Source organism: Corythoichthys intestinalis, chromosome 11 (assembly GCF_030265065.1).
Source record: "Corythoichthys intestinalis isolate RoL2023-P3 chromosome 11, ASM3026506v1, whole genome shotgun sequence".
In the NCBI taxonomy this organism is placed as follows: domain Eukaryota; kingdom Metazoa; phylum Chordata; class Actinopteri; order Syngnathiformes; family Syngnathidae; genus Corythoichthys; species Corythoichthys intestinalis.
The window spans coordinates 25,831,880-25,845,099 of record NC_080405.1 but is presented as its reverse complement, the minus strand read 5'-3'; the positions used below and the strand labels follow the sequence as shown (position 1 = coordinate 25,845,099).

Genomic DNA, 13,220 nt, shown 5'->3' with positions numbered 1-13,220 from the left:
TGTCTTGTCTCCTATCCGGCTTTACAATGTTCTCCTCTTAGTGTAGTTGGAGAGTGCAGCTCATTAACTGTTGGCTTTGCTGTGATTTGTTTGGCTGTCAGGCCTGCTGAGCTGGCGCTTTCCAAAACCATTACCAAAAGTTATGTTTTGTGATATATCAGCTCTTTTTGTAAGGGGCATTGATTTACCAATCTACTCTGAGAGACTTGAGGACAACTCACCTCAAGCTCACATAAGGAAATAAATCTGGAATGGTAAAGGGGATTTGTTGTGCCTCTCCATATTTCTGAACTTGTTTTATATACATGTCATGGATGAATATATAGTAGGGTATATTTCACGATGTTTAAGTATCTTGCAGTTGCACTAAAAAGCACAAACATGGTCATGATTTGCTAAGTTCCTTTCTATACTATAATGTACTGGTAGCCAGTTTTATGACTGACGGACTGCATTGGTCAATCTACGTCCTTGCACTGGGTACATCACAGTAGTTTCTGAAGATGAAAAGGTAGATATTTTTTAAATGTGTTTTATTGTAGTTTTTCGAATATTTTGAAATTGTCTTTCTTTCTTCTCTCTTTGATGTTTTACCTATCAATGTGAATGGGCATTGACTTGACAATGTTACGGTCTGTATGTGGAATCAATTAAATGACCCGCAGGCATAGACATGCAAATCCGGCTATTAGCTATTTTTGGTCATTTAAAAATGTATCTTATCTCTATCACATTTTGACTCATGTGAGCCACATAATTAACATCTGGTATTCAAGTATGGTCTACATGTGATGGCCGCATTCAGTATATTGATGCCAGGTCTCATAATTACATATATTTGAAATTTTATTAATTATGACTGTGTTATATTATCTACTAGTATACTGTGTATATATATATATATATATATATATATATATATTTTTAATAACAATATATAGATTAATAAATGTGAACAAAATTAGAAATACACTGGTAGTGGCCCCCAATAATCTGATGGTGACAACAAAAAAATAGAATTCGTAGTATTAAACTCATTGCCTACCATGATTGACAGCGATGGATGCCCAATTCATTTCAACAGGGAAGATTGGCTGTAAATGCTCATGTTTCAGTACTATTGACAGCGCTAGACGTCCAATCCAATTTAACTGGGAGGGCTGATAGTGATTATTTGAGCGTTGTCAATGGCAGCTAATGAGTTAATTAATGCTTTATAATGGGTTAAAACTATCTGATTTTAAGCTTTGTTTTTCCTTTTTATTATACATCCATTGTACACAACCATTATACTGTACGTCTAAATACTGCCTCTTATGGATATAAAACAAATCTGAATGGTGTCACTGGAACCATGCACCGTGAATCAAGGCAGGTGGAAAAGCAAATACTGATAGGCATACAAATATTGGGTGGACAGCTTGTTGAAAAAATTGTTCTTCTGGAACTCAAGGTGAAAGGTCAGCCTTCAATAAGCCATACAGTTTATATCATTGTGTCATTGTATATGGCAAATGTGACTCACTCGTTCTGGACATCCATGTGAGAGAATTTCTGGATATGAGTTAAACACAACCGGATAAAATAGAAATTTATAGTAAAGTCCAACAATGTTGTATCTTTGTTGTTTGCATCAGTAATGTAACACTTCATTTTTTAAATACCATATCTTATATCATGCTTGCTGCAGTTTTTTTTTTTTTTTTTAAAGTGTATAATACAAAAAATTAGATACATTATATATGTGTAATTGTGGACAAGCTGACTTGTGTTTAAAAAAAAAAAAAAAAAAAAAAAAACATTCTAAATCTGTGTGTCAGGTGTTAGCTGTTGATACAGCTCAGCACCTGGACACATTCATCTTTCACTATACAATTATCAGTTTTGGACAGCCCTCCACACTCTGTTGCCCACCAGACATTCAAGCCCATCATCCCAAGTCTGGGTGTCAAATTGGGATGGATGTATTACAGCTTCCTGTGGTGATGTTCATTCTCCAAGGAATTATGTATTGATCTTTCCTATGTGGCACCCATGATGTCATATGCCGGGATTCAACATGTGTCATGGGTGAGGGGGATCCAATGGTGGATTTAGGCTTTTGAGCTGCTAGCCAAATAAAGCCAGAGGAACATTGTGGACTGTTTTGACCCTTGACTGAATATTTTCATTTGGAAAAAAATGCATTATCATATCACTACACTGCCTTGTCAGTGCACTGCACTTAACATATACAGTGCTGGCCAAAAGTATTGGCACCCCTGCAATTCTGTCAGATAATGCTCAATTTCTCCCAGAAAATGATTGCAATTACAAATGCTTTGGTAGTAATATATTAATTTATTTTGCTTGCAATGAAAAAACACAAAAGAGAATGGAAAAAAAAAAAAATTAAATCATTATCATTTTACACAAAACTCCCAAAATGGGCTGGACATTGACACCCTTTGAAAAATCATGTGATGATTATCTAATTTGTGTAATTAACAGCACCTATTACTTACCTGTGGCACATAACAGGTGGTGGCAATAACTAAATAACACTTGCAGCCAGTTAAAATGGATTAAAGTTGATGCAACCTCTGTCCTGTTTCCTAAGCAGGCACGGAAAAAAGAAAGAAGACCAAAGAACTGTCTGAGGACTTGAGAAGCAAAATTGTGAGGAAGCATGTGCAATCTCAAGGCTACAAGTCCATCTCCAAAGACCTGAATGTTCCTGTGTCTGCCGTACGCAGTTTCATCAATAAGTTTAAAGCCCACGGCACTGTGGCTAACTTCCCAAGATGTGGACGGAAAAGAAAAATTGAGGAGAGACTTCAACGAAAGATTGTGCAGATAATGGATAAAGAACCTTGACTAACATCCAAGCAAGTTCAAGCTGTCCTGCAATCCGAGTGTACAACAGTGTCAACCCATAGTATCTGTCACTATCTGAATGAAAAGGGACTCTATGGTAGGATACCCAGAATAGACCCCAGTTCTGACACAGAAACATAAAAAAAGCCAGGCTGGAGTTTGTCAAACTTACCCGAGAAAGCCCAAACAGTTTTGAAAGAATGTTCTCTGGTCAGATGAGACAAAAGTCGAGCTTTTTGGGAAAAGGCCTCAACATAGAGTTTACAGGGAAAAAACAAGGCCTTTGAAGAAAAAACACACGGTCCCCACAGTCAAACATGGCGGAGGTTTATTGATGTTTTGGGGTTGCTTTGCTCCCTCTGACACTGGACTGCTTGACCGTGTGCGTGGCATTATGAAGTCTGAAGACTACCAACAAGTTTTGCAGCATAATGTAGGGCCCAGTGTGAGAAAGCTGGGTCTCCCTCAGTTGTCATGGGTCTTCCAGCAGGACAAAGACCCAAAACACACTTCAAAAAGCACTAGAAAATGGTTTTAGAGAAAGCACTGGAGACTTCTAAAGTGGGGTGGATCTGGGGTGAGATCTGAAAATGGCAGTTTGGAGAAGGCACCCTTCAAATTTCAGAGACCTGGAGCAGTTGGCCAAAGGAGAATGGTCTAAAATTCCAGCAGAGCATTGTAAGAAGCTGACTGATGGATACCGGAAGCGGTTGTTCACAGTTATTTTGTCTAAAGGTTGTGCTACCAAGTACTTGGCTGAGGGTGCCAATACTTTTGTCTGGCCCATTTTTGGAGTTTTGTGTAAAATGATCAGGATTTAAATTTTTTTCCCTTCTCTTTCGTGTTTTTTCATTGCAAGCAAAATAAATGAATGTACAGTATTACTACCAAAGCATTTTGAAATAGTACTATTTTCTGGGAGAAATTGAGCATTATCTGACAGAATTGCAGGGGTGTTAGTACTTTTAGCCAGCACTGTATCTACGTACTGAAGATAGCGGCATTATACCTGTTCAGAAATCGTGCTATGTGCATCATGGGCAGAGGAATAACAATAACTATTTTTTAAGCCGTCGCTTAACACTTAATTGTCACGGGAACAAACCGATTCCTATTAATTTGAACAAATCGGACCACATTGTTAAAAAGAATGCCTCTATATTCTGGATAAATGATTTGGACATAAATAAATTATCTCAAATAAATTGAAATATTTAAAAATAGTTTCAAACACTAATGTGAAACTCTAACTTCAGTGTGAAACCCTAATTTGGTAACCTAAACATATTTTTAAAACCAACTTTGGGTGCCGAAACATGTGTTTTGAAACCAAAATTCGGGGTTTAAACCTTACACTATGTTGGGATCCCATCCTTAGTTTGAAACCTTAGTTTTAGACAGTTGTTTGGAACCTGAAGTCAGATTTTAAATGCTACTTTGGTGCCCTAAACCCAGTTTAAAATGTTACTTTGGACCACTATTGAAACCCTAACTCTTTGGATAAGAAACACAAGTCAATACACAATCTTTAAAGTGAAGGTGATGTCGTAGGAGATACTGAATGGCGGCAGCCACTCATCACTGTACTATACGTTACATTGTTGGAAGGTTGCAACTTCAACTGTACAAGAAATAGACCTGATCTTGAAACATCCTTGAGTTAATGTTTGTGTAACAGCGCGTTTTCCATTTTCTTAAAAATCATCATAAAGGGGAGGGGTGCATTTCCAGCAATTTTCACATTTTTCTGCCTCGTGTGGAGTTTTATTTTCATGAACTGGAAGAGATATGGAAAAAGTTAAAAAACAGACACACTATTGGTCTGTGCTAGAATGGTTTAGGATATGTGTTCAACCTCCCCCCCCCCCCCCAAAAAAAAAAAACTGCAGAAACCTACTGTCATATGGAAGTGATTTATACGACTAAACCTTTTATAATCCTTCACAAAATCCATGAGTGGCACTTTTACTTTGTGAAAGGCAAAATATTTTTATAAATGTCAAGTGCAAACATGTGATTCACAATTCTTATTATATTACTTGATAATTTTCTTTGAGCCTGACATTATGGGTATTTCATTTGCTTTCAGGTTATTAAACTGTCTGCACACATACAGTATATCATACAAGTCTAAAGTTTGCAAGCGCGTCTTTAAGTTACGAAATGGGATGGTATGCACGTCCACAATAGTAGGTCTAGAGTAGATTTACACTGAACATGAAAATGGAGGTCTTCCTCAGAATGTCACATTTTGGTTCATGTTCAAAGTAATATAGGACAGGTGAAAACATTTTAGATATGTTTCTCAAATTGTTTGAGTCAATCTGAGCTCCAAAATGTTCTCTCTATGTTTGTTTGGATTTTCCTTTGGTGTTCTGTCATTTACCAAACACTTATAACACACATTTAGTTTAATTGGTACTAAATTTTCGATGAGTGTGAATATCATTTTTATTTTACTTTTGTCTACATATAGGTACTGTATGTTCCCTGCAAATTTGCAACAAGTTAATGGTGAAACCCATTTCTTGCTAAATTCAAATGGGGTAAACTCCAGCACACCTACAGTGTATCACAAAAGTGAGTACACCCCTCGCATTTCTGCAGATATTTAAGTATATCTTTTCATGGGACAACACTGACAAAATGATACTTTGACACAATGAAAAGTAATCTGTGTGCTGCTTATATAATAGAGTTAATTTATTTTCCCCTCAAATAACTCAAAACATAGCCATTAATATCTAAACCCTTGGCAACAAAAGTGAGTACACCGCATTAGAACTACGTACAGTGGGGAGAACAAGTATTTGATACACTGCCAATGGGTTTTCCCATTGACTATGTATCAAATACTTGTTCTCCCCACTGTATATCCCTAAATGTCCAAATTGAGTACTGCTTGTCATTTTCCCTCCAAAATGTCATGTGACTCTTTACAGGAGTGCTGTCAGCATTGCTGCAGAGATTGAAGAGGTGGGGGGTCAGCCTGTTAGTGCTCAGACCATACGCCGTACTCTACATCAAATTGGTGTGCATGGCTGTCACCCTAGGAGGAAGCCTCTTCTGAAGACTGTACAGAAGAAAGCCCGCAAAGTTTGCTGATGACATGTCAACAAAGCACATGGATTACTGGAACCATGTCCTATGGTCTGATGAGACGAAGATTAATTTGCTTGGTTCTGATGGCATGTGTGGCGGCGACCAGGTGAGGAGTACAAAGATAAGTGTGTCATGCATACAGTCAAGCATGGTGGGAAGAATGCCCCCCCCCCCTTCAATCTCTGCAGCAATGATGACGGCACTCCTGTAACGTGTCACATGACATTTTGGAGGGAAAAGGACAAGCAGTACTCAATTTGGAAATTTAGGGATGTACGTAGTTCCCATGCGGTGTACTCACTTATGTTGCCAGGGGTTTAGATATCAATGGCTACATTTTGAGTTATTTTGAGAGGAAAATAAATGAACTCTATTATATAAGCTGCACACAGACTGCTTTTCATTGTGTCAAAGTGTCATTTTGTCAGTGTTGTCCCATGAAAAGATATACTTAAATATCTGCAGAAATGCGAGGGGTGTACTCACTTTTGTGATACACTGTATGACCCTAATTAGATTGAAAGCTAAACATATGGAACGCCCTTGGTGACATGGTAGAAAGAAAGAAAAAACAACAACAATCTGCACCTGCAGTTTAGTAAACTGTGGTTACAGTACAGATTAGTAAATTGAGGGGTCCTGATAAGAAAACTGGTTACTGATAAAAACATAAAATAAAAAAATAAAAAAACGTTAGGCAGGATTTCTGAATTATGCAGTCAGAATGCTACCAAACGTTTTTCCCATCTAATCCTCTACCGTAGAATGAAGATATTCCATTACCATTATTATTAAACGCTCCCTTGACACTACATCCTCCCGCCCTTCTCCGCCATAGCTGTCGCTTTCCTATGACGTAGTATTCTGCTTTTACTATGGCGACTCTCTGCTAACTAAAAGGCAAAATGATGTTTTTGTAGCACGTACGGCAGCCACAATTCAAGGAGGGGGGGGGGAAAAAAACACATTTACCAGAATGACTAACAGAACGTCGTATTTTTATGACCCTGACGTGGGTAACTTTCATTACGGTGAGTAACAATAATTGTGTTGGGGAGCGGGCCTACAAAAAGAAATGGATGCTGAGATGTGCATCCATTTCTAGCATTTGTGTGTGTCTTATAATTGCTCTCGATTACTAAGTCACGTGTTTTTGTAATATTTGAAGTCCGACATTCGCTTTTTTAGCGCTGTTGAAGCATTACAAACGACGCTGAATTGAATTCCCGTTCAGTGCGCATTCACGTTCATCTAAATTCAAATGTACAATCATGTCCCAAACCTTTATTAGTCCCCGGCTTGAATTATGAATAGCTATAAAAGCTGCACACAATTGGACTAAAACACATTCTCACTTAATGCATTATCTGAAACAAGGTGCTGGTCATCCTATGAAGCCCCACCGATTATCCCTGACTCACAGCCTGGTGCTACACTATGGACTCTACAAGAAAATGATGGTAGGTCAACACAGCATATAACAATGCATTTAAGATGCACTGCTAGCTTCATCCAAAATTCCTAATATTATTAAAATATGATTTATTTTGTACTGCATACTTGAATTTGCAGGTGTTCAAACCATACAAAGCATCCCAGCACGACATGTGTCGCTTCCATTCTGAAGATTACATTGATTTCCTGCAGAAGGTCAGCCCCAACAACATGCAGGGCTTTACCAAGAGCCTTAACACTTTCAATGTTGGAGATGACTGGTAAGTACTCACAGCACAAAATTCAAGTAGCTATCTGTTAATTTACTACAGACCTTCACTTGCTGCTGAGTTGGAACTTATCTCCGATGACTTTAGTGCCTTGTTCATGGGCAGGTTGTAGTCGTCACATCTAATTGCCCTTTAAAAACTTGCATTTCTTTTGTTGTGTGTTTCAGTCCGGTCTTTCCAGGTCTTTTTGAGTTCTGCTCTAGATATACAGGAGCCTCTTTGCAGGGTGCCACTCAACTCAATCACAAGGTAGCAACAAGCTAACTTAATATTTTTTAACACACACAAGAGACCAAATTAGCATAATTTCCATAGCCTTACAATGTATTTTTTGTGTTGGGTGGGAAAAAAGTTAATGTATGTATTGAAAGCGGTCCTGTTATCTTTCAGATCTGTGACATAGCTATCAACTGGGCCGGAGGTTTGCACCATGCTAAAAAGTTTGAGGTCAGAATACACATTCTGCCTTTGCAAAGATAATGTTTTTAACTGGTTTCTTAGTGTAATGTATGAGTTTTGTTTTGGCTAAATACAGGGCAAATCTGTTTGTGTTGTGGTTGCAGGCGTCGGGATTTTGTTACGTCAATGACATAGTCATCAGTATACTAGAGCTTCTCAAGTAAGATGATACACAATGTGATGTTCTGTAATGATTAACTTTATCACTCTGCAAACAAAACAATCATCTGTGACACGTGTGTTTGCTACAGATACCACCCAAGGGTCCTGTACATTGACATCGACATTCACCACGGTGACGGCGTGCAAGAAGCCTTTTACCTCACCGATCGTGTCATGACCGTGTCATTCCACAAATATGGCAATTACTTTTTCCCTGGGACAGGTGAGTGCTCCTTTCAGCGTCCTCGGAAATGAGTCAATGCAGCTTATTATTCTCTTAGGGTAATGGCAATGGATACCTTGGAAGACAAACGCACACAATCAATAGAATATGACAACAGCTTTGAGCTTTTCATACTTATTTCATGTTAAAAAATAATAAACTAATTAATAATTAAAAGGCACGTATTAGTGTATGAAAATGCTTTGTGGATTTTGTTGTAGTTTCTGTAAAACCCGATTATCCGGATTAGTTGTTACACGGATGATGTAGGTGGGTAATATTACCCGCCGCTTAATATGGACTGCTGTGCCCGTACAACAATCAGATACTAAGGAAGTGACGTCATGCCGTCGCCATTTTTGGCATGACGGCATCGTAAACAAAGGAGGCGGACGATCACAATGTGTCATTCCTGCTCTTTTCATTTCCACACATTTTTCTTGAACCTTCAAACTATGTTGCAATAATATGCTTCAATTCAGTGCCCATTTGTGGTCCTCCCATCGCGGCGATGAGTTTTTTTACAGAGCTCGTCTCCCGTGCTGTGCCCGATCAGCCAGCTGTGGGGCTGGCCCCTCCCAACTCAATGCCGAGCGAACATGAGTATATAAAAATGCGTAGAGGAAAATTAAACCCCGAAAAGTGACCTGCGTGGTACCCCCAGTCAAAGAGGCGCGTGATCACTTTTTTCATGACATTTCTGCCTGTCAAAACTGTTTTCACTTCCAGGATCGCCACTGGTATGCACAAGCACTCCTGGTTGCGGCTTCCAGGAAATATACGCAGTGCCACACCATATGCTTCTATTTGTTATTTTCCAAGTGGTGAAAGCGCAACTGAGCATCGATTATAACATCCCAAGTAACGATGTCAGGCTTTCGTTGTTCATAGCCTCAGACATGTACCGTTTCGGTGCTTCTTAAGTGGGAACGGCAAGGATTGGGATTTTATAATCCGGACATTGCGCCATTTTTGTGCGACGTCAGCAGCAAAACAAACCAAACATCCGAAGATAGGCACCTGAATAGTGGCAGACGTACTCAGACTGATCGCTGTATCTCATCCTCTGCTCTAAGGTCCAGTAGCACTTCAGTTTTGCCATCTTTGCAGTTTGCCATGCTGATAATTCCAATGTTTGTTTACTGCTTTTTGTCTTGCCACGGAGGAGGAGCAAATGACGTCGTGTACAACAGCCTGCGCTGTAGTCCCGTGATATTTACGTCATCGGCCTTCCCGCTCTGACAAGGGACTTAACTGGCTGTATTCACACAGCTCAGGCCGGTTAAGTTCCGGACATTACACTAGGTAGCGACCCGGTTAATGTCCGTCTAATCTCCGTGTCAGCCTACCCTTGAAATTGCTTCCAGAGATGAGGCCTACCCGTTTAAATACAGAGACACAACTGGAGTTCATCATATGTCTGAAAGGGGTATAATAGAGTATGTGCTTGTGTGTTGAAGGAGACATGTATGAGGTCGGAGCAGAAAGTGGCCGCTACTATTGCCTCAATGTTCCTCTCAGAGATGGCATTGACGACCAGAGTGAGTTTCACCACGTCCCCCATTTTTAATAAATCGGACTGTTTTACACTTACGTTCTGTGTTTATGTCAGGCTACAGGCAGCTTTTCCAGCCGGTTATTAAGCAGGTGGTGGATTTTTACCAGCCTACTTGCATTGTTCTACAGGTAGGCCAAACACTCGCTAGCATCTCCTAGTTTTACAGTATCTACTAAATTGTATTACCCTGAAAAGTTGTACTTGATCCTTGAATCCATCCTTTACATCTATATATAATGTTTGTGAAATATTGATTGAATGAATTGAATTTGCTTACATTTGCCCTTGTTTTTTTTCTGTCAGTGTGGAGCGGATTCTCTAGGCTGTGACAGGTTGGGCTGCTTTAACCTCAGTATACGAGGACACGGGTGCGTTGTGTAAAAGTTGTTCACTGCGCATGTCTTGGTATTTTTCCTTGACGTATTTTGTGTCACGCTGCAGCGAGTGTGTGGAGTTTGTGAAGAGCTTTAAGATTCCTCTGTTAGTTCTGGGAGGAGGCGGATACACTGTTAGGAACGTTGCTCGATGCTGGTGAGTTTGATCCACATAGAAATTGTAAGCTGTGAATGACACACTTTAAATTCACAAATAAAATCCAGATTCACTTTAACTCTATTGGATTATAGGACATTTGAGACATCTCTATTATTGGATGAATCTATAAGTGATGAGCTGCCATACAGTGGTGAGTTACTGCATTGTCCTTAAAGAGCATATGACACCAGAAAAAAAGTCTTAAATGGCATTATTATGTAAATTAGAATCATATTTTGAGACAATTCGACTATATACAACAATTTAGCAAAGCGCAGATGACGAGAAATTAGTCTTTTAATCTGCCGGTTAGCCACGCCTACCATTATAGGGCTTTAGCGTCCCCAACAGGTGGATGACGTCAGCGGTAGACTAGGCTCATCGGTTTTACTATTCAGCCCATTGAGGGGGAATTGTTCAGAACGAGGAAAACGCGACGAAGAGAGCTGCAAAATGTCATTGTTTCAGTCTCTCTACTCCCAATATTTTTACAGGATATTCTTTTTATCCAAGTATTTTTCCCCAATAGCTATATAAATGGCTTGAGAAGGACCAGTCAGCCCGTCGAAACTATTCACAATGAGGAAAACGCGACGAAGAGAGCGGCAAAATGTCATTGTTTCTGTCTCTTTACTTCAATATTTTTCAGGATATTCTTTTTACCCAAGTACTTTCCCCAATTGCTAAATAAATGGCATGGCCATGACAAATAACAATCTTGTGCTAAATGGAATATAAAACAATAAAAATCCATTTATTCAAGACGAAATGGCAAAATTACTCCATAATGGTCAAAACAGTCGACTTCACCTTTACTGTCACACCTCCCGAACTATATTTTATGACACCTAAATCGGACATATGTAATTTCCCTTCCCCGGCTTCGGAGAATGTAAACAGACCAGAAGCAGTGACAGCTAGCCGACATGCTAACCCGAACCGAGGGATGTTTCAAAGTCTTCGAAGTGGAAAATCACACATAACTAGCCTGGATTATTTGACATGACGACCCGGTTGTCGAGTTTCTTTGCGGATCGGCAAACCGCCCGGCGGAGAGCAATTTACAGTTCGTTCCCTGGAGGAGGGTGGCTGGAGTTGTTGTGTAGCTAACGCGCTAACAGCTAACTGCTAATGAGCATGAGGATAGCTTTTTACATGCCTATCAATGATCAAACGTAAGTAGTCCTTTATTTAAAGGAATTTTATAGTGTTTACTTTGTAATCACTGTATTCGTATTTGACATAATACAAAACAAGATGTTTACTCACTTCCTTGTAAGTCCAATGGTCCCACAGTAAATATCCACGGTGAATGGGAACCTTTTGAAACTCCAAAAAGGCGCATACGCCTCTCCCGCATACAGAATGATTTTTCTGCAGCCGTCTGGCTGGCGTGATGCAAAAAATAAAAGTATTAATCCGCAAAATCAGCTGAATCCTTCGTCCTCATACACAACAGTACACTGTATAGTGAAGAGAACGTCTTCTACCGTACACGTCACAGCGCCCTCCTCCTCAATGCAAGACCGAAGCCGGAAGTCACTCATTTTCATGGCGCGGGATTCAAAAAACTAAATAAATATAGCAATCGCTTCCACACACATCCAAGCGGTCCATATCATTCAGGGGCATAAAATACCGCGTGTATTATGAAATAAACATGCTTTTTCGTGTCACAGGCACTTTAACTCTCTGCTGAGGTTATGCTTTCGACTTTGGCGCCATCTAGTGAAGATGCGTTTAAATAATTGTAACAACAAATGCTCAGCTGTATGTGTTAAATGGTAAATGGTGTTATACTTGTATAAACTTCTAATTTTTCTCCCCAGAGTATTTTGAATATTTCGCTCCAGACTTCACACTGCATCCTGATGTCAGCACCAGAATAGAAAACCAAAACTCCCGACAGGTGAAAATCCAGCACATTTGTTGCAGTGAAAGCTTGTCTTACCCATGTAACCACATTGTCCTAAATGCGCCGTCGGGCGCAGTATTTGGAGCAAATCCGTCAGACGGTGTTTGAGAACTTGAAGATGTTGAATCACGCACCCAGTGTCCAGATCCACGATGTGCCCTCGGACATGCTGAGCTACGAACGCACTGATGAGCCCGATCCTGATGAGAGGGGAGGCGAGGAAAACTACACGCGGTCAGAATACACATTTAATTAAGAGGAAAACAAAGTAGCTGATTAGAATGTTGATTAAATACACATTCAATGCATGACACCACCTCTCCACAGGCCAGAAGCAGCTAACGAGTTCTACGATGGTGACCATGACAACGATAAAGAAAGTGATGTGGAAATTTGACCTACTAGGAGTTTCTAAAAAGCTGTTGGCCTTCTGCCTTTTTTTGTATCGTCATTTACAACTATGGACACTCAGCATTGTGGTTTAAATGTTTTGTATTATATTCACAAGAACTTGTCTGCATTTTGATAAAAGATTTTAAATGTCTTTTGTGATCCTGTTCATTGTTTTGTTATACGATGCCACCTGACATGTTGCTTTTTAAGGTTTGGCTAATACTGTAATCATGGCAGTTGAGAAAGGATATTTTAACTTGATCATGCGCAAAATGCTGCTTCAAGCACCATTTA

The 13,220-nt window shown here is 39.6% G+C and overlaps 1 protein-coding gene across 1 annotated transcript; it reads left to right on the top strand.

Annotated features, from left to right (window-relative positions):
* Positions 1 to 6,779: 6,779 nt before the first annotated feature.
* hdac3 (histone deacetylase 3) lies at positions 6,780 to 13,155 on the top strand. The gene is made up of 15 exons (XM_057849591.1): positions 6,780 to 6,989; positions 7,336 to 7,418; positions 7,531 to 7,673; positions 7,850 to 7,931; positions 8,073 to 8,129; positions 8,246 to 8,301; positions 8,393 to 8,526; positions 9,987 to 10,067; positions 10,139 to 10,212; positions 10,388 to 10,452; positions 10,526 to 10,615; positions 10,711 to 10,769; positions 12,448 to 12,527; positions 12,610 to 12,767; positions 12,861 to 13,155. The coding sequence occupies exons 1-15, from the start codon at positions 6,935 to 6,937 to the stop codon at positions 12,928 to 12,930; spliced, it is 1,287 nt and encodes a 428-aa protein (XP_057705574.1). The 5' UTR covers positions 6,780 to 6,934; the 3' UTR covers positions 12,931 to 13,155.
* Positions 13,156 to 13,220: the final 65 nt, after the last annotated feature.

Excerpts from the sequence above, each read along its gene's own strand:
- hdac3 (XM_057849591.1), top strand. The coding sequence starts at position 6,935 with ATGACTAACAGAACGTCGTATTTTTATGACCCTGACGTGGGTAACTTT. Across the intron at positions 7,419-7,530 it reads GACTCTACAAGAAAATGATG|GTGTTCAAACCATACAAAGC; the intron begins GTAGGTCAACAC and ends TTGAATTTGCAG. Across the intron at positions 10,068-10,138 it reads AGATGGCATTGACGACCAGA|GCTACAGGCAGCTTTTCCAG; the intron begins GTGAGTTTCACC and ends TGTTTATGTCAG.